Source organism: Diplotaxodon limnothrissa, linkage group LG13, assembly GCF_057381915.1.
Source record: "Diplotaxodon limnothrissa isolate DT_005_m linkage group LG13, D_limnothrissa_male_GT1.1, whole genome shotgun sequence".
Classification (NCBI taxonomy): Eukaryota; Metazoa; Chordata; class Actinopteri; order Cichliformes; family Cichlidae; genus Diplotaxodon; species Diplotaxodon limnothrissa.
In genome coordinates, this window is record NC_140608.1 from 8,807,118 (window position 1) to 8,834,034 (window position 26,917).

Genomic DNA, 26,917 nt, shown 5'->3' on the forward strand with positions numbered 1-26,917 from the left:
TATGTATATTTAAAAGCTTTATAGAGTCATATAATTCATTTCAGCTACAACACAAGTCTATTTTATTTGACCACACTCAAGGCCTGTTTAATGCCATTAATGATTCATTCATAAGCAGGTCAGAGGTCAGAAGAGCAGCAGACCACACTCACTGGAGCTGATTACATTTTTGTGACCCTTATGACCTAATCAAAAGGATAATATAGCAAAGTTAAGTCATAGCACAGAGTGTATCAATAGTACCAACAGGGAATATGTCGTTTCATAAATACTCTCCCTTGATTCTCTTCCCCCCTTTGGGATGAATTTATTTTGAGATTTTCCCAGCATGGTTCCCATTATGCTTTTGGCAATTTTGAACATAGCAAACAATGTGGGGTTCATCTCCGTGAGCTGTAGGATATAACAAAACTTAATTTTTAAAACTGTGCACTTATCAGCCACAATACTGAAACCACTGACAGGTGACGTGTGTAGCATTGATCATTTCGTTCCAGTACAAAAAAACCATTGGGCCCTGGTATTTACATGTTGTCACTTTAATATGCACAATCCACGGAAGCATTGTTGCATACCCACAGCAACAAAGAGCCCAAAGTGTGCAACCACCTCCACCCTCCCTGACCAGACCCTCATCATGAACAAGTGGGATTCAAGGAGGCCCTGCCTGCCCAGGTCTGTTTCAGAGGTGTTTTGGCAGCAATATTGGATGTTTTAAATGACATTTTAGTGAATTTCACTTACACTGAATTTGCTGCAGGCTGTTTGTGTTTTCTCTTTTACCACAGATGTACAGCCAGCAAGCAAGTGGATTACTTTTGAACCTGTAATCAAAGTGGGTCAAAGCATTAAAAACCCTTTGCTATAAATTTAATATAGTGTGGAAAATCCATTGCAGTCAAGCACTGCCTCAAGTCTTTTGACCCATAGGCATCAGCAGATGCTTTGTATCCTCTCCGGGGACTATAACCATGTTTAGCTGGTGCTTTGCTCTACGATCTTTCTGCCTTTAGTCTGCTTTCAGAAAATGATTGACCTACAAAATGTTAAGGTTGCTGATCATGTCAGCCAGTGGCGCCTCGTTCACATTTTTTCCCTTATACGTCCAGTCCCCTTCATGAGCAGAACTGCAGAATATGACAAACGTGGTAAGCAATTACTGCCAGCAGTTCATATGCTAAACAAATCAATAGTTTTCTAAAACTCAGCGAATGATGATGCAAAGTATAATCACTGTGCTATTGTCAGGAGCTTCTTGTGTAATACCTTATGCTGAGACATCAAAAACTTTTGTCAAGAACTTTTGAGGCAAGGATTTCTCTTATCTAATCCAATGCCAAATTGAATCAAAATAAGACTGGAGACTATAGACACGGCCAAATAGGATGATAATGAGTTCTTCTGGGCTGCAGCAGTATATTATCTGTGACGTTCATTTAGCAAAAGAGCTCTACAGCCTCAGTCAACTTTGATACAAGCTCTTTTACATATTAAACTTGCTGCTATCATGCTGTGAGCCAAATTAATTGCATTTCACTTTGCTGTTTGTCAGCCCCACAAGGAGTTGCTCTGTGCTAAAGTCATTTAGTTATACACAACACTGTGTTTACCACAGGGCAAATAACAGCACCTGTGCTGCAAAAAGCAAAATGGGCAGATTAAAAAAAGTTGTCCTAGATGACAAAAACATCTGTCGACACATGTTTTTAGACTCTTCCTTGTTAAAAATAAATAAATAAATAAAAACCCAGTTTTGGATAAATTTCATCAAAATGAATCTCACAACAAAGTATTTTGAGTATTGTAGATGTAATGACATAAAAACTATTGCCAGATTTTTGTCACAATCCAACAGAGTGGATATTTGTTCCAATGCATCGCATTAAGCATTCTTAAGCATATTACAGATGCCTTAGATGCAATGCAGAAATAATAACGCAGTCGTAATCTTTTTTGAGCAAATATAAAAACTCAGAGACTGGTATTTTCCTCGGCATAATTAAAACGAAAATGGAAATGAAAAAAAAAAATCACACAAGGACAAACTGTCCACTTGTCTCAAAACTCTTTCATTATGCACATGAAATCATAAATATGCTGCATCAACCGTCGCCCCACCACCCACACACCAGTTTAAATACATGCATAACAACCTTTATGATATCAACATGCACAGCTCATAAAACAGGTAGATCCTTACATACACACAGAGGAACTGTGAGTTAATGAGTCACAATTACTGTATGAACTGATTGTACAATACTGAGGCAACCACTAGAGTAGACTGAAATGTACACCCACGCACATAACCAGTCCAATATCCAAGTAGAAACACCTACATTGCACAGACACGATCAGATACACAAGAAACTCTCAAAAGACACTTGGTTTTAACTTCCCATATTTGTCACAGTTCATCCTGCCCACTTTTGAGTCATATTATGTGCAATGAGAGGCTCGACTAATCATTCGGCAGCTCTTTCAAGGCAGTCCAGTTCTACATTTTTATACTGCGCTAAAATCAAACCAGCTGAAGGACACAAAAAGACTAGATTAAAAAAGAAAACAAACTGACTTTTACCTACTGTAATATGATATGGTACATAGGTTTCAAAATGGCAAGTAAGTGAAGTGTTACTCCTTATTTTAGAGCTAAGTGACAACACATCTGGATTCAAGTTATTCAGCATCTAACCAGCACTTGTCCTCTCATTTACGCCACCATCAAACACGAGGAATGGTATAAACAGTTGTAATGATGCCATCCTGAAATTTCGTATTTTTAGTATTAATTGGGCCATTTGAGAAAACTGATGTTTGGGAAATGAAAATGGAAGTGCATTAGTGGCTGTATTTATTTAGATTTTAGCAAAGTGGCTCCAGTAAAAATATGCCACAATTTTGTTAGTAACAATATTTTAATCTTGTTCTTTTAATTCAGTGCATTTGCAAAACCTCTCAGTTAATCCAGTGTCCTTTCAGTCTTTTCTTTCTTCCTTTAAGCTTGCTTTCTTCTGATTGGCTCTGCTTTACAAAGAAAATATATGAACAGCACGTCTGTGTGTGTTCACATTAGGGATATCATACAGAGCAAAGAGCAGAAACAGCTTTGCGAAACTGAGCGCTGGATTATTGGGGTTACTTGAGGTTACATACACTCAATGTTTTCCAATAATACAATGTTACAGTGTCTATATATAAAGCACAATAGGTCAACTTTAATATTGGCACAAATTGTGGAAAACATGTGATAAATTGCTTTCACAAGCTGTCCACTACTGCCGATCTATTTGCTGACCCTGATGTCAAAAGGGCAACTTCGGTGTTATACATACACCAGTAATAAGCATTTCAGTGTTTGGCTTTTACCTTGATCTTCAATGTCCAGATTCTTCATCATCCACTGTACAATATCAGAACCTAAAATAGAAAAAAGCATATACATATGACTTACTTACATATCTAATATGCTCACGCTGTGCTGGAGCACATTTTGCAGGAGATGCAAATGAAAGGGAAAACAATGAAACTCTTAACCCTAGTCAACCCTCCTCATCATCACAGTGCATACCAATTCCTCTCACCTTAAGATAAGATAAGATAAGATAAGATAGAACTTTATTAATCCCTCGGGTGGGTTCCTCTGGGAAATTCGACAACCTTGCACCATGTAGGTGGGTAAAAGGTGATCCATTACCATTTTTTTTTCTGTGTACCTCTCCAAGCTGGCTCTTTTTGTGTGACGTCCATAAATATAAATGACCAGAGAGAGATACAATTGGATAATGACGCCTATATTTTGTAGTATATTAAAATAATCTATCTGACTTGAAGCGTCTTATACAGATTGTGACATGCGTGGCAGGATCTAAAATGAGAACAGATCAGAATATTGTCTAAACAGTGAAAGAGGGTTTAAACGAGAGCACAAAAGCAAAAACCTGAGAAGAATTAGGAGGAAGATGCTGTGGCCCTATTTTAAACAAACTATCATCAACAACTGAAACATCTGAGTAATGCTTGTGGTTTGCAGATGATTTGTGTATTCCTTTTGCCATTTTTCTGGAATGGAGAAACATTTTACATGATGGATGCTATTTAGCCTCTTCTCCACCAGAAAATGAATCACATTCAAATCTTAGAACAGCATCCTCCGTCCCCAGGCATTTTCACACCACTGCGCACCATGTGACTTTGGCACTTTGGTTAAATATATATTTTGCAAGCTATTATTACTGTCTGTCATACTGACAGGTGAAGGTGTGTGTGTGCAGACGAAAGCCACAGACGGCAGGGAAAAAAAGGTGTGAAATGGAGACATGAGGGAATTCATGCAGGGAGACATTCGAGCCCCGTGGCTGTATCTCTGTCCATCGAGCTCCCTCTCAGTCTGTCTTCATTTTGTCTTGCACCCCTTTGCGTTTTGGAGCCCCATAACCAGATGAGATTTTCCATGGATTAACATCATTAATACAACCTCATTTTCACACTACCAAATCTGACCCACTTTCAAAGAGAGAGCTTAAATGAGATGTGTAAGATAATCCTCTGACAAGGCTGTTCTCTGAATTAATTAACATCATGACCATAGATTGGTCTGTACTCTTCTGTGTGTGTGTGTGTGTGTGTGTGTGTGTGTGTGTGTGTGTGTGTGTGTGTGTGTGTGTCTGTGTGTGTGTGTGTGTGTGTGTGTGTGTGTGTGTGTGTGTGTGTGGGTACAAATGCATGCATGCCTCAGAATAAGTCAATAACATGAAAAACCAGCAAAAGCTGAAGTTGTCTATTGTCAATCACCATGTTATTCTTAAAATAAATTATATATGAAGTATTGTTTAAATACTACAGCACACAGTTGCATTAACAGCTGACCATTAATGCTTATACATAATAGAAAGAAAATCTATCTTAATTTATATACAGTATGAAACTGTACTATTGTATTGTGTTATTATTATTATTATTATTATTATTATTATTATTATTATTATTAAAAGCTGTAAAAATAATTTTACACTGTAATGTAAAGGAAAATATCTTCTACACAAAATAAAATCATAAAATCAACATAAAGCTGATACTTAAATAAAGAATAAACAATAATAATAACAATAATATTAATAATAATAACAATTAAGGATAAATAAAGGACAAAATTATACTCAGGCTTTTGAATGAACTGTAAATGGTTCATGCCATAACATCGCTTTGAAAAAAAAAACAGAAATATGAAGTGTTTATTGACCTCTGTGATATGACATTTCTGAGCATCTATAGAAATATTTTCACCAGCAGCCAGACATTTTGTAAGCCATGGCTCTGTTGCTCACTTAAAAATATAAATGCAATACAGCAAAAACACACTGAAAACACACACACACACACACACACACACACACACACACACACACACACACACACACACACACACACACACACACACACAGACCTCTTGTATCACAGACATATCAAGCATCTTGGTATGAAATAGTGGCACAATCTATTGGAGTAGGTATCATGCACAACACAGAAAAATGGGGGGAAATGCCAGTAAAAACAGAAAACATTGATTTTTAGGTCCTGAAAACTTTCTTTATGTATCATTGTTGTGTAAGTGTTTGATAGAAAAAGTCCTGTGTGGATGTATACATCAAGGGGTGAATTTTTGGCTTGCGGTATAAAAGACTTTGAATTGTCTGTGATGCTATAAAAATGCAATCGATTTACCTTTTCACCCTTCTACACTCAAAAAAATGAATGAGGTGGATTGTTCAGTGTATATTAATTATTTATTTTCATTTTACTTAAAATATATGTTTTTGTTAAGTTAACATATGTTTTTCTAATCAAGTCTACGTAATTGTGTCTATTATTCAACGTACATAATACTAATGTGTTACTTGATCGCATAACATTTAAGTTAAGTCAATTAGGATCGATATACCTTGTATATCCACAAGGTGGCAGTAATGCAAAAACAGTTGTAATGAAACCGCGCAGAACAAGAAGGTTTCACGGCTTGTGCCTGCTCATGCGCAAGACTTCAAATTTAACTGAAAAAGGCTGTTTTGGGTTAGGGTTAATAAAATTAATAAAATTATTCAAGACATATGAGTGGACAGACAATGGAGGTCGACAGACCTGGTGATAATTGCTTCTATAGAAAGTTAGCACATGGCAGTGTCAATCTCTTGCTTTTCTTCTGAGTAGTATTTTATTTAGTTGTAATTCAAACAATAATTTGCTTCTTGAAATTAAGTAATGAATTTCTTGTTTTACTTTATAAATCTCAGATCCTGCCTTTACCTGCTCCCTCCTATACTGATGTGGTGTATGTGGTATTGCTGAGCTTGTATGTGGTATGTGAACTGTTATACTTTTAAAAACAAAACTGTTTTATAAGTTAAGTTTTCTTTTGTGACCCATCCCATGCCCCTGTTATTTCGTCTCCACATCTGAACCATGGTAAAGGTTGCAGTTCAAGGGCCTGAGGCATGAAATTCTTTTCAGATCAGCTGTGATCAATATTTTTTGGAACTTGATAAATAACAATAAAAGCTGTAATGGCTCCATTAGCATTTTGTGTAAATGTTTGTGTTAAAATTATAGCTTTAATGAGGTCTTACTACATTAGTTTTAGTTTGTATATGTGTACATATAGTATGTATATTTACAGTACAGTATGTTGTGTTTGTTGACATATTTTCAGGTGGAAGCAGAATATGTGAGGATTACTACTGCTGCACATGTTCCAAGGCTTTTTACACAACTTGACCAATACACTGACCAGCTCATAAAAGTCTTCAAGAAAAAAGGAGGCGTTGCAGGGAAGAAAATTAGACAAACTTTGGCCCCAGCCACACAGGTGCGTTATTCTGTTGGTAGCAAAATATTATGGCTAATAAGATCATTTTCAAATTTAAACAGCTAGTGTATGGTAGCTGCACAGTGCACTTACATTTATATTAAGCAAGACAAAGTTTGGTACTCAAAACGTTGGAAAATTTAAATTACCTAAACATATGTAAAATCTGATCCCTTGATTTAGGTTAAACCAGAAGTGAATGTTTTTATGTTATGTTTTGAATGCAAAAAAGATGATGTATTAGTTTGTCTTTACCTCCATTATGGACATATATAATGTGGTGGAAACCCTGCCCAACAGGTTAACTATTCATGTCCATGTGATGATTAGTTGGTCTTGTGTACATGTCTATCTGTGCAGTGGCTATGTCATTCATTTTGCGTATAATGTGAGTTTCTGTCATCCTAAAGTATTTCTGTTTTCTCTTCCTGTATCTCTGCCACTCTCTACAGAAGGAAAGTATTGAAAAGGGGAGGGAGTGTGTCCTCAGGGCACTACCTTTTTACCTGAATGAAGACCCAAGCATCCTCTTCAAAGAATAATTGGTTGGTAATTTTAGTTTAGTTTTTTATCTGTATTAAACCAAATTTTGAATAACTAATGTTGTTGCATGTTGTTGTTGTTGTAATTTGCATGGAACCTGTTTAAATGTTTTGGGAAATCTTCTTGTATACCCAAACTATTTATATTTATCGTTGAATCTGTAGTCTGAAATAGTGGCACACTGGGGTGCATGTTCCTAATATTGTGTTTACGTCATTAAAGGGTAGCTTTGGCCCTTTTTCTTTCTTTTTTTAAAACTGGATGCCATTTTTCTATGTTTTTGTGTCTAAGCTACAGCTGTTCAGAGGGAGCTGGAACAAATTACCCTTGCTATCTTTACCATCGAAAGAGCTGATGCCAGCACTCCTCCAGCCGATGTGGGTATAACCATCTAGTGTGTCCTGCATGACCTGGAAGACCTGGCCTCTGCATGTGCACTCTTAATGGGTGGGATATATGCACTGAATCTCAGTTAACCTCAAGACTGAAAGCTTTCTTTGAAGTACTTCAGAAGCTCTTCCTTCATCTGTACGTCAGCAGACTCTTGACCAAGGTACAGTTGCTCAAGAATACACTGAATGAATAAGCCAACCTTTAATTTGGATGATGAATGTTCTGTCAGATGGACAGAAGTTTTTCGGAGGCTGAATGGGAATAAAATGGTAATTTGTAAATGACAGATAACGGGAAAATTACATTTAAGAGAAATTTAGAACATTTTGAAAAGTTTGTAAACTACTACAATTTGAGAGATTTTACTGTTGTGGGGGGCTAGTAAGAGACAATCAAAAGTATTGAGATTTAAAGGATTTAATTGAGAGATGATACTGCACCAGAAATGTTGAAGGGTGGTGTGTATATTAGCGTTCAAGGCATATTGTTATGAGGTGGAAATATGTTCATATTCAGTTTGTGTTACATTGTGTGCATTGTAAAGGTAATTGTAATACATACTAAAAATAAGGGTAAGTTAGGAGGTTGATCTGATATCCTCGTGTTGGTGTTGTTCCCAGATCATCATACTAAATGTTGTTCCAGGATCAACATTGCAAGTGACCAATCAGAATGTTGTGACGTCATACTTTTGCGACTTCAGGAAAAACCGGCGTAAAACAAAAAACTGTACTTAAGCTGCGTGAAACCGCCTCTGTCCGCCGATCAACTGACCCTAACCCTAACCGTAACCCTTTAATAAACAGTAAGCAGAATTGATATTGTCCTTGCAACATTGGAATTTCATAAATGCACGAATGGCTTGGCGCGCAAAAGAATAACGTCACAACAATGTGACAACATTTTCATGATGGTCTGGGAACAACACCAACACGAGGATATCAGATCATCCAAGTTGGGAATGCAGGATGAATGTATATTTTGTGGACTTTTAAAGACGAACAATTGTTTCCATGTTAAAATGTTTACATCTGAAGTTTTTTGCCCAAACACTAGTAAAATAAATGTTGACAGTGGCAAGTGTTAAATGGTTACTGCTGTGCTGTTGCAAAAAAACTGAACGCTGACAAGCTGTTTTATTGTTAGACCATAATGTTGGCATGTTTTGTTAAAGTTTTATTTGGGATGGTGATGTAATTTTCTTTGATTGCTAATATCAGTGGACTATTTATTATTATTATTATTATTATTATGATTATTATTATTATTATTATTATTATTATTGTTGTTGTTGTTGTTGTTACATAATTTTTTTTTTTTTTAAATTGTGGCTGTTGAGGTGGACACTTCACTTTGCATTGTTAAAGGAAAGCACTTCATTGGCATTGTGTTACTGGACTGACCCTAAGCAATCATTGCAAATAGCAACTTTGCTATCCATTTTAGACACTAAAAGAAAAAAACACTCACAGACCTTACTAGCATCACATGTGCATAACTCAAGTGTCATCTTATCAATGTGTTATGTGATCTTCAATGCGTTTTTTTTTTTTCTCTCTTCTATTTCTGGTAGATACAGACAGTCTTGATGTTGCATCTGTCTACATACTGTTAATTACTAACCCTAATGAGCTGTTGTGTTTTATTTTGGACTGGGTTTACACAAATGCTCACTGAATGTGTTGGCAATAAAATAAATTTTAAAAAATAAGTTGGATGTACTTAATTCATTTGTGTGGAACCTGTTGACAAACTAGATTTATGTAAAACTAATTAATAAAGCACAAGGTGGCTGAAAATATAATATTTGAATTAATCTAACTTAAATTTAACATTTTACTGCCACAAATAAGAAATGTGTTGAAGTAACTAATCTAAACTATCTAACCTGAAAATATATCATCTTTGTTCATACAACATAACTTGATTTAGTTAGTCTTAAATATGTCTTGTTAATCTTAAGTAGTTTTTTAAATTAGATGAACTAAAGATTTTTGCTTTAAACTAACATAATTCAATTTCGTGGAACCTGTTGACAAAATAATTTTAATTAAAGTCAACGTTTCATTTTTTTGAGTGTATGAAAGCCTGCATGGGCAAATAGTTCAACAATACAAGGACTGCATTTTTCAACATAAAGAAACACTTTGAGGATTTCATTTTATTATCCAATCACAAGAATCAGAAAATCCACAGACATCCCTGTAAGGGACAAGGTCAAAAAACAGTAGTGAATTGCTTTGATCTTCTGGTCCTCAGGCATCAATGCATTAAAAACTCAAGCAGTAACTATAAAAACTACAGTCTGGAGTCTTCAGTGGAGACACTTGCAGGATATGGATAAAAGAATCAGGGGATACGGTGATAAATATGCCCTTGTTCAGCATTAAAACTGAACATACAAATGTTTTAGCTTCAATATTCAAAATGTTATTATCGTATTATTTTTGTTGCCATATCACTGACAAAATAATATTATTTTGTTTTATTGACTTAGAAATAATTTAATCCTGTTTTTGTTTACATTTTACACATTGTGCTGGGGTGTGGTTTGTAGCTCATCTGCAGGAGAGCAGTGATGGCGATGCATCGAGAGCAGGCAGCGGTGCATCACCGTCGATTGGAACAGCTGTGGGACCAGTCTGGACACCAGACAAAAGTGTTGCAGAGAGTTGCCTGAGCTGGTTCCTCACCAGCACCGGCCACAGTGACGTCCTTTCACAGCATGGGGGAGGGAGATGACCCACAGACCTTCGACAAGGTCTTTCAGGCCACAGCGGAGGCATGTTTCTGGCTAAAGGAGGAGTGGGTGATGAGGTTGCTCCAGGTGCTTTCTTGCAAAACTCCAGCAGCAGTTCTCAGCTTGACTGCAGCAGCGAGGAACAGCTTCAAAGATGTCTGCCAGGTGGTAGTCAACCACTGGGACTCCCACCTGGGAATTATAAGGACCAACCTTTCACCTATGCCATCGTTCATGTCTCGCACACTAAAAGAGCCATATGAATTACTGGACATTAAACCTGTTTGGACCAGCACCTACCACCCTCAGACTGAAGGGCTGGTGGAGTGACTGAATAAGACTTAATAAGACTGAATAAGACCTGATTAAAGAAAACTGGCATGAATGTCCAAGCCCAGCTAAGATTCAATACGCTCTAGACCTAAGAGCTGAGCTATACACACTGGGGAGGTTATCACAAGAGAATATGCCCCAAGCCCAAGAAACCACTTCTCTGGTGAGCCTGGTTAAATACAGAGATGAGGATTGAGGGGCCAAATTCCACCATTCCTGCCTACCCGATTATGATAACCATTTCACACAGGCCCAGAGAGCAGATGTTGCTGCATTGCAACAGTGATTTGAAGATGTGTTCTCTCCCCTGCCCAGTCATACCCTTCTCACAGAGCACCATTTTGAAATGCACTCTGGCATGACGGTGCATTCACAGCCCTGCAGGTTACCTGCACATAAGAGGCAAATTGTTCAGGGGGAATTTGCTGAAATGGTATAACTGGGAGTAAGAGAAGACAGAGTGCGTGGAGTAGCCCCATAGTTCTTGTGGTGAAGAAAGGTGGTTCTATACAGTTCTCTGTTGATACCGCAAGGTGAATGAAGTGTTTGATACCTACCCAATCCCACAGGTTGCTCCTGGACCGGTTAGACAATGCTCATTTTTTTCACAACACTGGATTTAACCAGGGGTACTGGCAGATTCCCTTGTCTGCAGAGTCCAAGGAAAAAAAACGCCCTTCTCCACTCCATATGGTTTGTACCAATATGAGACACTTCTGCTCAATTTGTTCTGAGCCCCACCCACCTTCCAGTGCCTCATGGACCGGGTGCTGCTCCTACTTGGATGATGTCATCATCCACAGTGACACCTAGGCGGAGCATGTGCAGCGTGTGGCCACGGTACTGGAGTCCGTGAGGCAGGCGGGGTTCACGGCAAACCAGAAGGAGTGTATGGTTGGACAGAGGGAGGTACAGTATCTGGGGTACCATTTGGGAGGCGGGCAGGTGTGTCAACATATGGGTAAAACGACTCCTATCGCATCCTGCCTGCATCTCAAGACCAAAAAACAGGTGAGGCGGTTCTTGGGGCTGGTTTATCTACTTTACCACGCCCAGTTTTGTGTCCAGCTTCACAGACCTGACCAGCCCCTTGACTGATCTCACCCAAAAGGGTGTTCCAGATTTGGAGCAGTGCCAGGCAGCATTCTTGCAGGTAAAGAATTCTTGCTCTACACTCCTAACTTTTCCCTCCCTGGGCTGGGGCTGGGGGCAGCTTTGTCCCAGGAGATAAGGGGGGATTGACCGCCCTGCTCTATACATCAGCACGATTTGTCAGAGCAGGAGGCCAGGTACAGTACAGTAGAAAAAGAGTGAGCTGTTGACTCTCTTCGCTATTACCTCCTGGACTGCCATTTCAGCCTCTGTTCGGATCACGCCCGGCTACAGTGGCTCCATCGCATGAAGGATGCCAACGTCTAGATCACCCGGTGGTATCTGGCTCTCCAGCCTTTTGTTCAAGGTGGTCCGTAGTCATGGCTGACTTCCTCTCTCACTTGCAAGGTGTGGTATCAGAGGAGGCTGACCAGAACAGCTGATGACCATTGTCTAATCATGCTTTCCCTATTTGAGTAGGACGCCAGGACCTGACGGGGGAGCTGTGTGTGGTTTGCAGAGCACAGGGACGCAGCTGGAAAGCTGCACAGAGATGTGGGATACACTGTAAATAAATACCTTACAACATGCAACACTGTGTGCGTGGGTCCTTTATCCTGTCACACACATTATCCCACATTTATTGAAAATCAGGTTGTATGCAATCATGCAGAGCAACAGAACTTGTCACCATATGTTGCAGTTCTGTTCCATTCCTGCAGATGTAACTGGTAAAGCTGCTTGCTAGCTGTGCTGTTTGCATATTTTATACAGAATTATGCAATTATATAGGCCAGATCTAAAATTAATCAATACAGCTGCATGCTCTGTATGGAAGACTTGTCATGTGATGACTGCTAGTTCCTTTTTTCAAGCCCGAAATATCCATTGATATTTCAGGTGTTTCTTGCTTAAGTTAGCGATTTAAATTTATGTGCTTGTGTTCATTTATTTCTGCTCACTGTTAAAACATTTTTTAGATCTCTTCACATGTCACTGTTGGTTGTATGCACAAAACCTCTGAGACTTCTAGCAAAACCAAACAGTGCATTCAGATCACAAAAACAGCCAGTGTTAATGAAAACATTTTTAAGCAATAGTTATATTGCTTATCGCATCTTGCCTGCATCTCAAGACCAAAAAACAGGTGAGTCTGAGTCAATAAATGGAAAAGAAAAGAAGAGAAGAGAAGAGAAAACTCACCTGAAAAAACACTGGGAATCTTGGTTAGAAAACTTTTCACTGTTCTGATGGGGATGCCATTTTTCTCATCCTGCATGCGTGCTATTACCTCCTCCATCTGCACAAGACAGGGACAGTGGAAGAGAAGGGAGAGTGAGTACTTTCTGTGAACTTGTATAAGTAAGTGGAGGTTGTGTGTGTGCAAGAGAGAAAGAGGTACAACAGATACAAACATGTTTCTGTGTGGTTCAGCCACGTCTCCAGGGGACAGAGAGTAAGGCGAGAAAGTTAGTGACTAACCATCACAGCTGTCAGATTTCTGCCTCTCCTTTGACAAATCTCTCTGATGTGTGTCATTTGTCACATAAAAGCACCAGTAAGCTGCACTTATTGGATTCTGCAGTCTCTATTGAATTTTGGAGTTCTAGCAGTGAATTTTTATTATTATTATCATCCATTGCATTATATTTATATACTCAAACCACCACATACATGAACTGGGCAGAACAGAGACAAACATTAGAAATAGTATCAGTACTGTAAAATATATTGTATTGTCTTCGGCATTAACATTAAGTTAAAATGACAAAAACAGGTGTACAGCCACATACTGGCACACATGCAAACACACAAACATTTGCACACATGGCAAAGATGGAAATGCACTGGGAGTCGTCTCGAGGGCCTGGCAGGGCAACACAAGGCAGACATGTTTCCAAGAACACCCAGAAGGGAGCAAAGCAGAGCAGAGCATAGTGCTGATGCGTCACCACAATTGGATGCCAAGCTACCTCCCTAAACTCTTCCCTCAGTGTAAAAATATACACATGGAAAATATGTACGTAGAAATCAACACATTTTATTTGGTCCACCCACCACACAAACCTCAGTTGTAGTGATTCTATCAAGGTTTGTCCACTTTAACTCTACTATTTAATAATGGCATTATTTGTAAAATGTATGAATAGTGTGATTGCATTAAAAAGCTGCGACTTTTTTCAACCTCTCTCGACTACCATGACATGGATGACTGCAAACCTATATTGTAACTATATCGCAGTAATACTGCAAACAGGAAGATATGCAGCGTACATGACTTTTTTTTACCGATAACGTTTTAGATTTTAATTAAGAATTTTGCATTTTAATAAATGATGGACTTAATTTTTTATAAAAAGTTTATTTTAATCAAGCAGTAGACTTCCAAGCTGAACAGTCAAGCCAGAAGCACCAAAAACTGCTAATTTTCTAGTCGTTGAGCCAATAGTCATAGACTCCTGTTGGTATGCACACAGGTGTACACACGGGTATTCACAGACGCGGACTACAGCTTTCTTGGCTGCTGCCTCAAAGCACATTGTGCGCTGTCTATCTTGCGTGCTGCACAATATCGTTTATTATTTAGTATCTACTGATATCTACTGCTAGCTAGTTTATTGTGATGGTGCTGTTTTTTTTATTATGTTGCTCTTTGTTGTTTGCTTTCTCTTCTGTTTTTTTTCTCCATACAGGTGACCCAGGTGTTTTGTTTTTTTGTTTGTTTGTTTTTTTCTTTCTTCCCCCCCTTCTCACCGTCTCTTCTCCCCTTTGGTTTTCTTTCTCTCCCTCTCTTTCCTTCATTCTTTCTCCCTGTCCTATCCCCCAGTCATGTCTGTCCCGTTTGTAGCAACTGAAAATAAAATAAATTCATAATTATAATAAAGGTCAATCAAATGGACCAATATGGCAAGGCCATGATGATCCACTTGGTAAAATAAATCCGCTTGGCATCTTTCTTGGCCTTAAGACAACAATTCTGATGGCTAAAGATCCAAACGGGACACAAAAAAAAAAAAAAAAAAGTCATAGACTCCTGTTAAAATATCCAACTTTACAGGATCAAAATGCATGGTTCAGCATGGTAAAAAAATGCTTTCACATTTATAGGTCATGAAATTCATTAATCATTAAATTGCACCTCTTCACTATGTGTGTGCTCTATGTGTCTAATTTAGTGGATTATCTGATTAATATTATGGCTTGTTTTGTTGTACAGACTGTCCAAGATGTTTGTTTAGAATTAAACAATTAAACTAGAATTGAATTCTAGTATCATCTTAGCCCAGTAGTTAGCACTAACTGGCCAATAAGTGTGTCTTTGCAAAAGCACCCCTATTCAGTTTATGAATATGGTTCACTTCTGGCTCCAAAAAACAAAAAAACTGCATGGAGGCATCAAAAAAGCTAAAATGCTACTGTTAAACGCATGTTTTATACTGTTGTGATTCTTACCGTTGTCTTTTTTGCTTCTAACTTACCCGCCCACACAGGCACAGGTAGTGAAAACACCAGTTGTTTATGCATATCCTATGAGATGACGTTGTCCTTCTCAGTGGATATGAAGGAGTACCTTAAGTTAAATATATTTTGCTGCTATTGTCTTTTTCCCAAAAACTATGCGGCAAGTGAAAGCTCCAAAGTGCTATGTTTCGTACAGGTGTTTCACTGTAATTTATTTTCAGTGGGTTTTTTTGTATTCAAGCAAATCTAACTTTGTGTTTGGTGTTTTGACATGACAATAACTGTGCGCTACACTGAAGGGTTGTGTTGTTCTTGCAGGTCTGACTTCATCGCTCATCTCCTTCAATTTAATTTCCTCTCCATCTTTTATATAACACACATACAGTATGACTTATCAGCTCAGCTCATGAGGGAAATTCAACACAATATGAATAAATACAACTGCATTTCATATAGATGTGGGTTTTGTTTAGGTGAAAATGAATTTCTTGGCCATATCAGTGAGAAAGAAACTGTTTTGATTATGCACAAGCTATGTTAACGACTTTTTTGTTTGACAGTTCATGAGCCGGCTGTGAATGTATAATTATACGATAAAGACCCATGGCTAAAATTCTGAAGATGAAAATGATCAAAATTAGTGATTACAAGCGAACTGAGAATGACAGAGCACGTGCAAATATTAAAGAGCTGACAGATTAGTCTGGACCTAGACACCTAGAAATGGAAATAAAAATAAAAACCGGGTGAAATGCATATTTTTGTCTATTTTGTTAATCTCTTGCTCCCACAGTACCATGTGAATTACCTGTAGCACTAAAATACAGTTCTAAAAACATCTTTAATCTCTCACACATTAACAAGATCTTAGCTTTAATTTAAAAAAAAAGCTCTACCTGAACTGCTTCTGGCAATCCTCCTTGAATTTCTGTTGTTTGTTGTTGGATTTTAGTTATTCTCACATGTGAATAATATCTGGGACACCAGACGAGTTTGTATAAATAGCAATGTTACACCAATTGCATGCCGATCTTCTCCCCTAAAGGAGTCCACAGTCCAATACCCCACATTCTAATCTGAGAAATAATATTTTATTTTAATGGTCAATGCTGCAATCAGTAACTTTCACTACTTGTATTCCTCTTTCATGACTACTGGTTATTTGGAAATTTAAGGATGTGAATGTCTAAATCAAAAACAGGTAAAGTAAACTGATAGAAATGGTGGAAGCTCTAGCTGACTAAGAAAAATTGGAGACTTTATTGAATTTATTTTTAACATTCAGAGACTGGAGCAGTCACTACATCACTATTTGTGTAGTAATTACACAATAGTAACAATGTCAGTATTTCTGTCAAATCTAGGAGCTTGTGGCTGGACTATGAATGCAAACAAACTACGATGGAGTTACAATTTTCACAATTTTATCAATAAATTTATAAACAGTTAATTTTTTATTATGACACATATATTTCATGTAACTGCTATCTTGACCCCATTCGGTCATAAACTAATAGCGGACTGACTCCATGTTACATCGAGATGTCGCCGCCTTGATGCAACAAATTCGCTTTGAAGACAGCAACTGACTGCGAGTGGTTACAGACTTGCTCCCTGTCTCCAAAGCAACCATTTCAAAGGCAAGAAGATTGCAAGTATATTGCACATATAGTTGCAATAATTTTGGTCATGTCTAGTGGGACTGTAGAATAACAAAATGCTCAATGTCATTCTCTGTGCTTTTAAGTAGATTTTAAGTAGATTTGGTACAATGTTCAGGCTTGATTTAGAAAATCTTTCTAAATTAATCCAAAATGCATTTAGTTCATCCCTTTGGAACAATTGTACTTTACAGTGGCAACCTGTCTCAGTCTACCTTTCTCTAAAAGTTGGATGGTACTGTGAGCCACAGAGCAAACAAGGACAACAGCAACATTGATCAATACTTCACACACTCTCCCTCCTATCTCTGCAAACCGCCTACACATGGTAAAATGCCACCAGCGTGAATATTCAGGATCTAAAGCTCTTGGAGTCGGGATGCTCTCAGGCTTCATGTTGCGATGTTGCGAGGAAGAGACGGAAGTCGTTTCCACAAGAGAGAAGGAGGGGGAGCAAGAGCCTCTCTATCTCTCTCTTTCTCTGTCCCCCACCCATCCACCCACCCAGAGCTGTCTGACTGTGTCTCTGCAGCCTCTTAACAGATAAGAGTGAGTGTTTTGGCTGCACAGTGTGAATCATTGAATAATGATGGCACAGGACTCAGTACGTATGAAGTGACTAACAAAGCTCCGGATATAAGCACATACTGAGCTTCAGCACAGGGCTTCAAGCACTTCAAAGACTATCACGGAGGGTACTCAGGGTGCAATCAGAATGTTTTGAAGCACCATTTTCAGCAAAAAACATTTCAAACTAGGTTTGTAAATCAATGCTGCCCTCTTAGATTTCTTTTAGCCTCTCTTAAATGCAGCAAGCGCACTTATGAGATGGGCTATTCCTAAGAATAGCAAGTAAATAAAAGAATCATTGATTAAAAAGGTTATATAGTAAGCACATCAGCAAGGTGTCCATTAAGCTATGTTATTGAATGTCTTAAGAAATTTTTAAAAAGCTGTTTTGCTGTCGTGATGGGGAATGTTCACCGTTCATTTATAGAAACAGCAACAGCAACAACTTTTACAACAAGGTTTATCAAGTGAACCTTGGAATTCTTACCTACATGTAACTGTAAAACAATTTGGTCTAGGTGTTTTGAACCGTTTTACAGTTCAGTGACTGGATGCATTTTGGAGGGATGAGGTACCCCTGTGGGAATTAACAAACACGGCTTGAAAATTGCTGTCAGCAACTATCATCTTAACATTTGAAGCAAATTTTCCAAATATGAGTCACAGTTCACTCATTTTTGGATTATTGTACAACCTATAGGCTGCAAGAAGTGGTTTCACACTTTAACACATGATTGCTATTCATCTAGAGGTTGACCTAGATTTAAACCTCTGCACTCAATGAACTTATTTTTGAGACATTCTTAATGGGAACATTATTACCCATATAAACTTTACATTAAACAATAAAATTACTAGCTTCCTTGCTGTGCTGCTGAGGACATTAAAACCACTCCTATTCTTCTTTTTCTCCTCTTGGTCTTGCTGTCCCTGTTGTGATGGGTGACTCTTGCTGCACCAGTTGCACGAGTTGAATAGTATTATCTTGACAGTGTTATCTGAGGACAAGGAACGATTCCTCTGAAGTACATCACTTTCACATCATGAGACGTTGCATTCGTACACACTGCACAGGCATTCTCATCATTACATGTCACACAGCGCACACAACAATTATCAATCATATTGCAAGACCGTATGCTCACAGAGAATTCAGAGATATGCACAACAGACATTATTAAAGCTTATGAACACAGAAGTTGGGGATTATTTTATTTTAAGCGCAGCATCAAAACAGGTGGATTACCCAGTCAGAGTCTGGCTGCCTAAGGCGGCAGGAGAGCAGACTGAAATGAACCTGTGGCTATATAGCATGACAGGTCTACTAGATAAAACAATCTCTGCAGTTGGTTGATCTCATTTCCTTCTGAACTGAAGTCCTTTGATCCATGAATGAGGCAGAACCTGTGGTGGAGGCTCAGAGATAACAGTTCTATTTTTTCCCTCCACAAGCAGCAGTAGTTTACAAAAACTCCAACATGTAACAATACAGTAGGTCCAAGGTCAAAAGGCATTATCTTAATGATTTTATCACTTGGAACCAAAATGCTCACGTTCACATTTTCTTTCCTTTTATTTATTTATTTGGATTTTTTTTTAAATAAGCTCAGTATTTCACAAAGAAAAACCTCTCAAAGTTGTCAATAGAAACGGATCAACTCTCCTGGACAGGTTGATGCATTTATACACCGAATGAATGTACAAATCCCATGTGGAGGATAAGAACATGCAGGCAGTGTGCTGTAAACAGTTTCTCAAAGACAAGTGAAACTTTTTTAAGATTACAAAAAATAGCAATGGGAAGCATCAACTGACAAGGACAAAACATTGTTGTGGTTCAATGCAAACAAAGTTAGTAAAAAGCTTTACACTGCAGCAGCAGCAGCAGCAGCAGCACACCATTTGGGCATTCAAAAAACAAAAAAGACCCAGCAGATAGGTGAGGAAAGTTATTGAGCTGGTGCTGCCAAGGTTGTTGAATAGATGCAATGAATCGTAAGTTTCTCTGAGGTTACCATATGAGTTACCACAGCAACACAGTCTGGGACCGCTATCACAAAGACAACTTTGGCGCACTGCCACCACTCATTCAGAGAGAAAGAAAGACGGAGGATGGGGAAAGAGTGCATGTGGTGGACAAAGGCGAATGCACTTTGCATGAAACATTGCAGTTATGTCTTTGTTGTTATTTGTAATTCCACAGCTTTTTTGGCGGTATGGTAAATTGTTGTTTCATTATTGCTTACAAAACTGTTAACGTCATTATAAACTTATATACAACGTCCTCAGTTATTCATTCGAGGTAAATGTTTGCCCGCTTACCAGCAGAGCTGTTGAGTAATATGGTGGCAACCACTGAGTTTTTGTATTTATTTTATTTTTTGACCAACAAAACAAAACAGTTTATACTGCCTTAAAATAGAGAAATCAAAAAATCGTCATTGTGGTTTACTCATCACTGTGTTATGAACATGTACAATAAAAACACCGCAAAGGACTGCCTAAAATGCAATACAAAAGAACAGCCATTGCATTGATACCCACTATTCACTCATATTAATGTGTGGACAGTTCAGTAAAAGCATGATCAATAAAACATGTCCAAAATAATAGATTTTATTTATTCGGTGCACATAGGCAATTTAACATTTTTGTATTTATTAAAGCAGAAAGGCTCGGGAATTGTCTCGCTAATATGCAGAATTCAATATTTGTTTACTAGCATTGCAGTGTTACTACACATCATCAATGAATAATTTTGCTTAAGAAAAGAGACCACAGAAATGATTGATATTTTTTTCGCTAACTGTCTAAATGGAGTAATTATTCTAGCACTATGTGCCACCCACAGAGAAAAAGATCACATCGATCATCAAACACTTAGGGTTATAAAGTGGAAAAGCCCTAATATGTAATCCAAGAAAAACAGGGAGACACCCCAACAAAGCTAAATTCTCTGCACTGGTAACAGATGGTCATGTTGGGTTTGCTTTGCTCACTCTAATCTTGCATAAAGCAGCCTGATTTGAATTTCATTCAGTTTTAAATATTTTCTCAGCCCTTGTCTTAGGTTTCTTTCTAATGCCTATTTTACATTTTTATTTTCCCTTGCCTATCTTTCTTTATTCAGTCATCCCTTCAATTTTCATAGGCGTGTTGATGGGAGATTTCACATGGAGCATGAACAACAGTCTGTTTCACAGCAGGCCAAGATCACATAGCATGAGGAACAGATGCCCAGGTGAGAACACTGCCTGGGGTGAAGGCAATTAATCCGAGCTGAAGGTAAATTTCTGTTCTCTGTAAGGCAGATTCTGCAAATCACTGATTAGTCATTTAACAACATCTGGAGTTTGGTGCTTGATAAGCTTTGCTTTCGGTTGTATTCATCAATACAGCTCTGTCTCTGTGTACACAATCAGGCTCCATTGAGCCATCAGTCATATGTGAGCATCTGTTTCCTCAAATGTCCCTTCACTCCTTCCCACTTTCGAATGTTCTCTAGCGCTGAACATTTGTTTCCTCTGCCTTCTTTATTCTTCGCTGTGTATTATCGGCAATAAAATCAGCAGAACACACAATGCAGAGAAGTGGAGGATGCCAAGCTCAGAGCAAAATGCATTGCCATTTGCTGTTGCAGTGTTTATGAAATGAAATGAGAATTATTCCTGCTCGGTTTCTGTTGTCACTTCTAATATTAATGTGTATCAAAATGTGCCATTTGGTGGTGTACAGCTTTGTCCATTTTTTTCCATTATGAGAACCGTGATAAGAAAAACCTCGGGCCATTGTGAAAGCTCGTCTTTACAGCGGCAGTATTATCATGAGCAAACTCTGGTCGACAGTGACGCACAGACAGCTTTCTTAAAACATACTTTGATTTGTTTGGGTGTTTACAAATGGTTGTTGTACACAAAGATTTCACCTGAGTATTGAAATGCTCCTTGGGGTGCGACAGGGAGCCTTTTAACGGCTTGATCTGATTTAGTTTGATTTGCTAATGGATGAAAGTGAGACTGTTGTTTGCAAGCAAACAAGCAGATCTTTGATTCCCTATGTGGTGTTATCGACTTAAGGCTACCTGAGTGGCGTGCTGTGATGGCTTCTGTGTGCTTAAATATAGTACCTTTTCTGTTCAGAGCACTAGTAGTAAGCCAAATTTTGTTTAAAAGGATAACACTGTGAATAATTCATTATGACTCAGTGGATTGAACTAAATCAAATCACTTGAATTCTGCATTGTGCCATGCTTAAATGTGCCCTGCAGAGTGATCTTGAGTGCAGAGTGAAAGCAAAATGTGTGCATGTGTTAGGGTACTTAAAGTTTAATAAGCGTGTTGAACTCTGCAGGTCCATATTTACTATATAGGTTGGTTTTGGGTTTTTTTTTACTATTGTTTACAAGGTTACTAGCTAGCTGCCTTCCTCTTCTGTGTCTTGCAGGTGCATTGTCGTATGCAAGCATGTTACCACCACCTGCACATCAGCATAACCATGTGAAACCACAGGCAGGACGTCCCTGTTCGCAGAAACACATTTGAATATGCAGTAACAGAAAAGGTCAAAACTAAAGAAACTTTACCGCACAGTCAACTTTTCTAATGTTTCTCTCTAATGTTATATTTGCATATCAATTAAAAACAACTGTGAAGAATTTCATTTGCACTGATAATGTTGCTTTGGGTAATGAAAAGTGAAAAAAGAAAAGCCAACTGTTTAAAATAAATGAAAAATGAAAGCTAGGATAAAAGGTATTTTCTGATTTTCTTTTTTTTCCCTCACAACTACCCAAGTGGTGAATTATGCCATGAAGTGGGAGTGAATTGAATTGTCAATTACAGAAGTTTACAGATAATGGGTGACACAGACACCCACTATGCGACACAGGGGGGCGAGCAAAGGGAGGGGGGCGTTCTGGCACGATCCAGCCATTTGACATGCATCAGACAGTGCATAAATCCTGCTTTAATCCATTCAAGGAGTGACTGCAAGTCCACTTTGTATGATTCATTTCATGTTCTAAATGACAAACATCTTCTCAGCAAACCTTCGAGTTTGTTTTAAAATAGCTTAAATCACTTTTTTCTTGACAAGACTGGAAAACGTGCAAAAAGAAAATAGCATGTTTTAGGACCACTTTAGTGTCACACCCACAACTTAAGCAATCAAGCCATTATTATTTATATGTCTTGCCATCATGATGACATCTACACACAATGGTTAACATGTGAGGGGTGTACTACAAATCAATTTTAATATAGCCTTTTTCTTATAGTTGGCTTCCAAAACTCCAATAAAAGGTGCTTTTGAGGTGTCATTTCATTCTTTTTACTCACAAAATGAACAAGTGTTGCTTACATCATGTATCCCTTTGCTTATCCACCTTGGGTGGCAGGTGGCTGGAGCACATCTCAGCATTAGATGACAGGTAGGGGTACTCCCAGGACAGGCTGCCAGTCCAAAGTCAGGCTCACATACAGAGACAAACAAACACTCATGCTGACATCCACACCTACAGCTAATTTAGAATCACCAATTAACCTAACACGTCTTTGAAGTGTGGGAGGAAACTGGAGCAACTGGAGAGAACTCATGCAGGCACAGGAAGAAAATGCCACCGCCAAGAACCCACGTCCCAAAGCACTCGACCCAAGGGAAACACTGTAGGATACTCAGAAACCAACTTCAGTAGATATTCCCAGGTTTAAATAACATCACAGTAAGTGGTGCTTTCCTCTAATCAGGTGTAGGAGGTCTTTGAGTGAAAGAGAGAATTGCGAATCGCATGGTGTACGCTGTAACCTTTTTGTTATTTGTCAAGCTAATCTATCCATGGCCACACTGAGCAAAGTAAAAGTGTGGATAATTTTAAAAAGTAATAATATGCATAATTTTGGAGGGTTAAGAAATTTGGTCTACCTGTTAAAGTTGCCATTCCATGAAACTAAAGTAGCACAGGCATTTTGTTTAATAAAAGCATGACCATCTGTCTATATCATCAAATCTATTTAATGTACTACTTCTTCACTCTTTCCTTCCTTACTGGAAGTGTAAAACTCATAGCCAAAGCATTCCTATACAGCAACAGAAGCACCCGTTTCTGTTTTGTCATCTGGTTTGATGGACAGATGGTATTATCAAGATTTAAATTTGAATGCTTTCCAGATGGTTGCCAGCTGACACTTGCATTCATAATTCCCTTCTGCAAAGTATTTTCATTTACTTCTACAGTGTTTTACTTCTTACTTCTGTGTGTTTACAAGTCATGGCCTCTTTCCTTCCCAAAAACTGTCTCTTGCATATGGCTATAGAAAGATCTTTAGTATTTTCCTTGACTCCTCAACATCTCCCTCCCGAAGCGACGACCATCTACTAGAGAGAAAGAGATGCACATTGAATGAGGGATAAGAGACAAGCAGCCAGTGATGCCTTTCTTCCTTTGACATTGCTACACTTAATGCAGTCCTTTGTCCGCCAGCAGGGTTTCTGCCATCTCATGCTTTAAGTAAACAGAGCACATTTTTAGAATAATGTAAAATTCCAGAAAGACCACAATACATACTTAGGTTTCAGGGCACACTAAAGTTCCATGTCATGACTTTTTCACAATGAAATATAAATTTTTAATTTTACCATTGCTGTAACTGATGCTTGAAGGATGTGACTGTTGTTGATTTTAAGGTTGTTAGCTTAAAATCAAATAATTCAGAAGTTATTACAGTATCTAAGCATAAAACCATACAAGGAACTTTACCAATATTTCTAATGATGTGTTATTATTATAACTGTCTCTACTTATCTGTCACAGTTAAATAAACATATTTATATTAAAGGAGTTCAAATCAGTATAAACATCAGACGATTATCAGCTGTGCAGCTCAGTGTTTTAGCATTACTACCTGCAAATTTGCTGTTTTTGGCTAATATCCTTCATGTAGACATCAGTATACTTCTAAACTGAGAAAGTTGGGAAGTTATGCTACAGTACCTTCACTAATTGTCCGTTAAAATAACATTTAATGCAATAAAAAGCTACAAAGTGATTCCCTGTATCTTGTTTTTTGCTGTAGTAGTGAATAAAGTTACACTGGCAGCCACACTGGCAGCAGTAATTATAGCAGCATGCTAATTTTAGCATTAGTGGTAGTATTGATTTTGTTGTAGGCTGGCGTAACATCTCGGTCAGTTAGTGGCGACCTTACTATAAAACAGCTTGCACTTTTATTTGCTCATAAGCGACAAACTTAAGCTTCAGCATTTTTCCAGTAGAACTGACCCCAGGGTTACACACCAGTGCAGTATTACTTCAGTTTTTACTCTAGTTAATGTTTTCCTTAATCTCATCACTGTTATGCGTTGCTTTTGAGTTATTAGCTCAACCGTCTTCACTTTTCTGTACTATTCAGTTTACTCAGTTTTCTTTCTGTTTGTCTCTGAATCTACTACAACACGGTGTTCCTGGATGGTGGTGGGATAGTGTTCCGGGGCAAGGCCTCGCTCTCTCTCTAACTCGCACTCTTACTGTCTCTCTCTCACTCTCATCTTCTTAGTGGGCGGGCAGTGGGCGCGATGACTAAGCCAAGGTTAGGCATGTGCTAGAACATAATCCACTGAAACCCAATATCCCTCCTGCCCACCTACCATGATTTCATCACTTAAACAGCAACTGTGTGCTATCATAAATTAGCAGATAAATGAAGAAGAAAGCTGCATTACTTTCAGATTGACTGTGCAAAAGTTTTCCAAGACTAAAGCATTACTGATCAGCCTAACACAATTACATATACAAAGCTATGTTTTGGTAAAATAATAACAATAGCTTTTAAATTGGTTTACAATAGGTTTTACTAGACGTTGCTGTGATTCCAGCACTTCTTTGTGGTAAAAAATTAGCAATTCTTGGCAATAAGAAAATTCATACTTAGGTGCATTTAATAATCTTGCTTTTAATTTTGACGATTAAACAGGACGGTCTGGCCATGAGAATTTGGTAGTGTTAAATGAAATCGCCCCTTCTTCATCAAGGAAAGCCATTAACAGGGTCCACTTATGGAGTCTGAGCTCCAGGGATCATGTTTAGACTAAACAGAAGGACAAGGGGAAAAAAAGAGGAAAGGGATGAGAGAAAAACAGAGAAGGGGAAGCAGGAAGGGAGGCTGGGTATGGAAACAGAACTGCGCTGGGAATAGAAAAGAAGGGAGGATGCTTTCTATTTTTAGGTCTAGATAACATGAGAGAGAAGAGGCATCACCCCCTCTCCCTCTATCCCCTCATTTCCCACATTCCTCCTTGGCACGTGCAACAGACACTCAGGACGGCTCTATGTGCCTTGAATACCAATAAGAGAGAAGCAGCTGGATACTGGCAGGCTGACATTCTTCTGCCTTCTCCTGTCTGCAGAACAGAGACAAGACAAGGGCTGGGTGTCTGACAGGACACACACATCCACACTTCAGAGGACACACCAGTCAGGATAGGCAATAAACCAATAAGGGCAGACTGTTTGACGCAAGCAACACTTGAACTATTAAGCAATGAAGATTGTAGATGATAGGCTTTGTTGAGGATTTCAAACTATCATCAGGTACAAACCATTAGTGTGGACAGGCAGAAAGAGATATGCTGTGGAACCTAAACGAATCCAAAGAAATCAAAGAATCAAAATGAGGTAACATTAAAACTTTACCACTGCCAGGTAATGTATGAGAATTGGCGTTGATGTAGTCAAGTTTTCAGATAAGTGCACGAAAAGGGATGCTGCAAACAAGAACACAGAAAAAAATGCCTCAGTTGATACATTCATGCAGGACAGCTGCCTTAATGCCAAACCTTGTCATCCACACCCTGACATATCCTCTCACTTGTTCCAATACCAGCTTATTCATGTACACACTAGGCTCCAGTGGCATAGGCTAAGGCAAGCTAAACATCAACAAATCAAGTCAGTCCAGTGCAAGGAACAGTTCCCTTGATATCCAAATGCCTTGTTAAATCTGACCTGGTCTTTTTTCCTTCCGCTTAAAGTTATAATAAAAAAAATTCTCTTTTGTCCAGCACAGACATTGTTATGTCAATATGTAAACACTGATTCACAGACTGTGTGAAAAAGAGAAAATATGATATACGCTGTGTTCTGTTATCAGTAAAGGAGAAAGGATGCTGTTATTGCTGCTTTTATCAAGAAAAAGTAGCAATAACAGCATGCAATAGATCTTTTTAAAATACATGCGACCGCCAGTGCTACCTATCAGCCTCCTAGTA

At 38.3% G+C, this 26,917-nt stretch overlaps 1 protein-coding gene across 1 annotated transcript in view; it reads right to left on the bottom strand.

Moving 5' to 3' along the window:
• Positions 1-26,917, bottom strand: part of rgs7a (regulator of G protein signaling 7a) — a 52,956-nt gene that overhangs the window by 14,828 nt on the left and 11,211 nt on the right. The window contains exons 2-3 of the mRNA XM_085369118.1: positions 13,167-13,263; positions 3,370-3,420 (exon numbers count right to left, since the gene is read on the bottom strand). Of these exons, the coding sequence (XP_085225244.1) occupies positions 3,370-3,420; positions 13,167-13,263 (148 nt within the window). The remainder of the gene's footprint in view (positions 1-3,369; positions 3,421-13,166; positions 13,264-26,917) is intronic.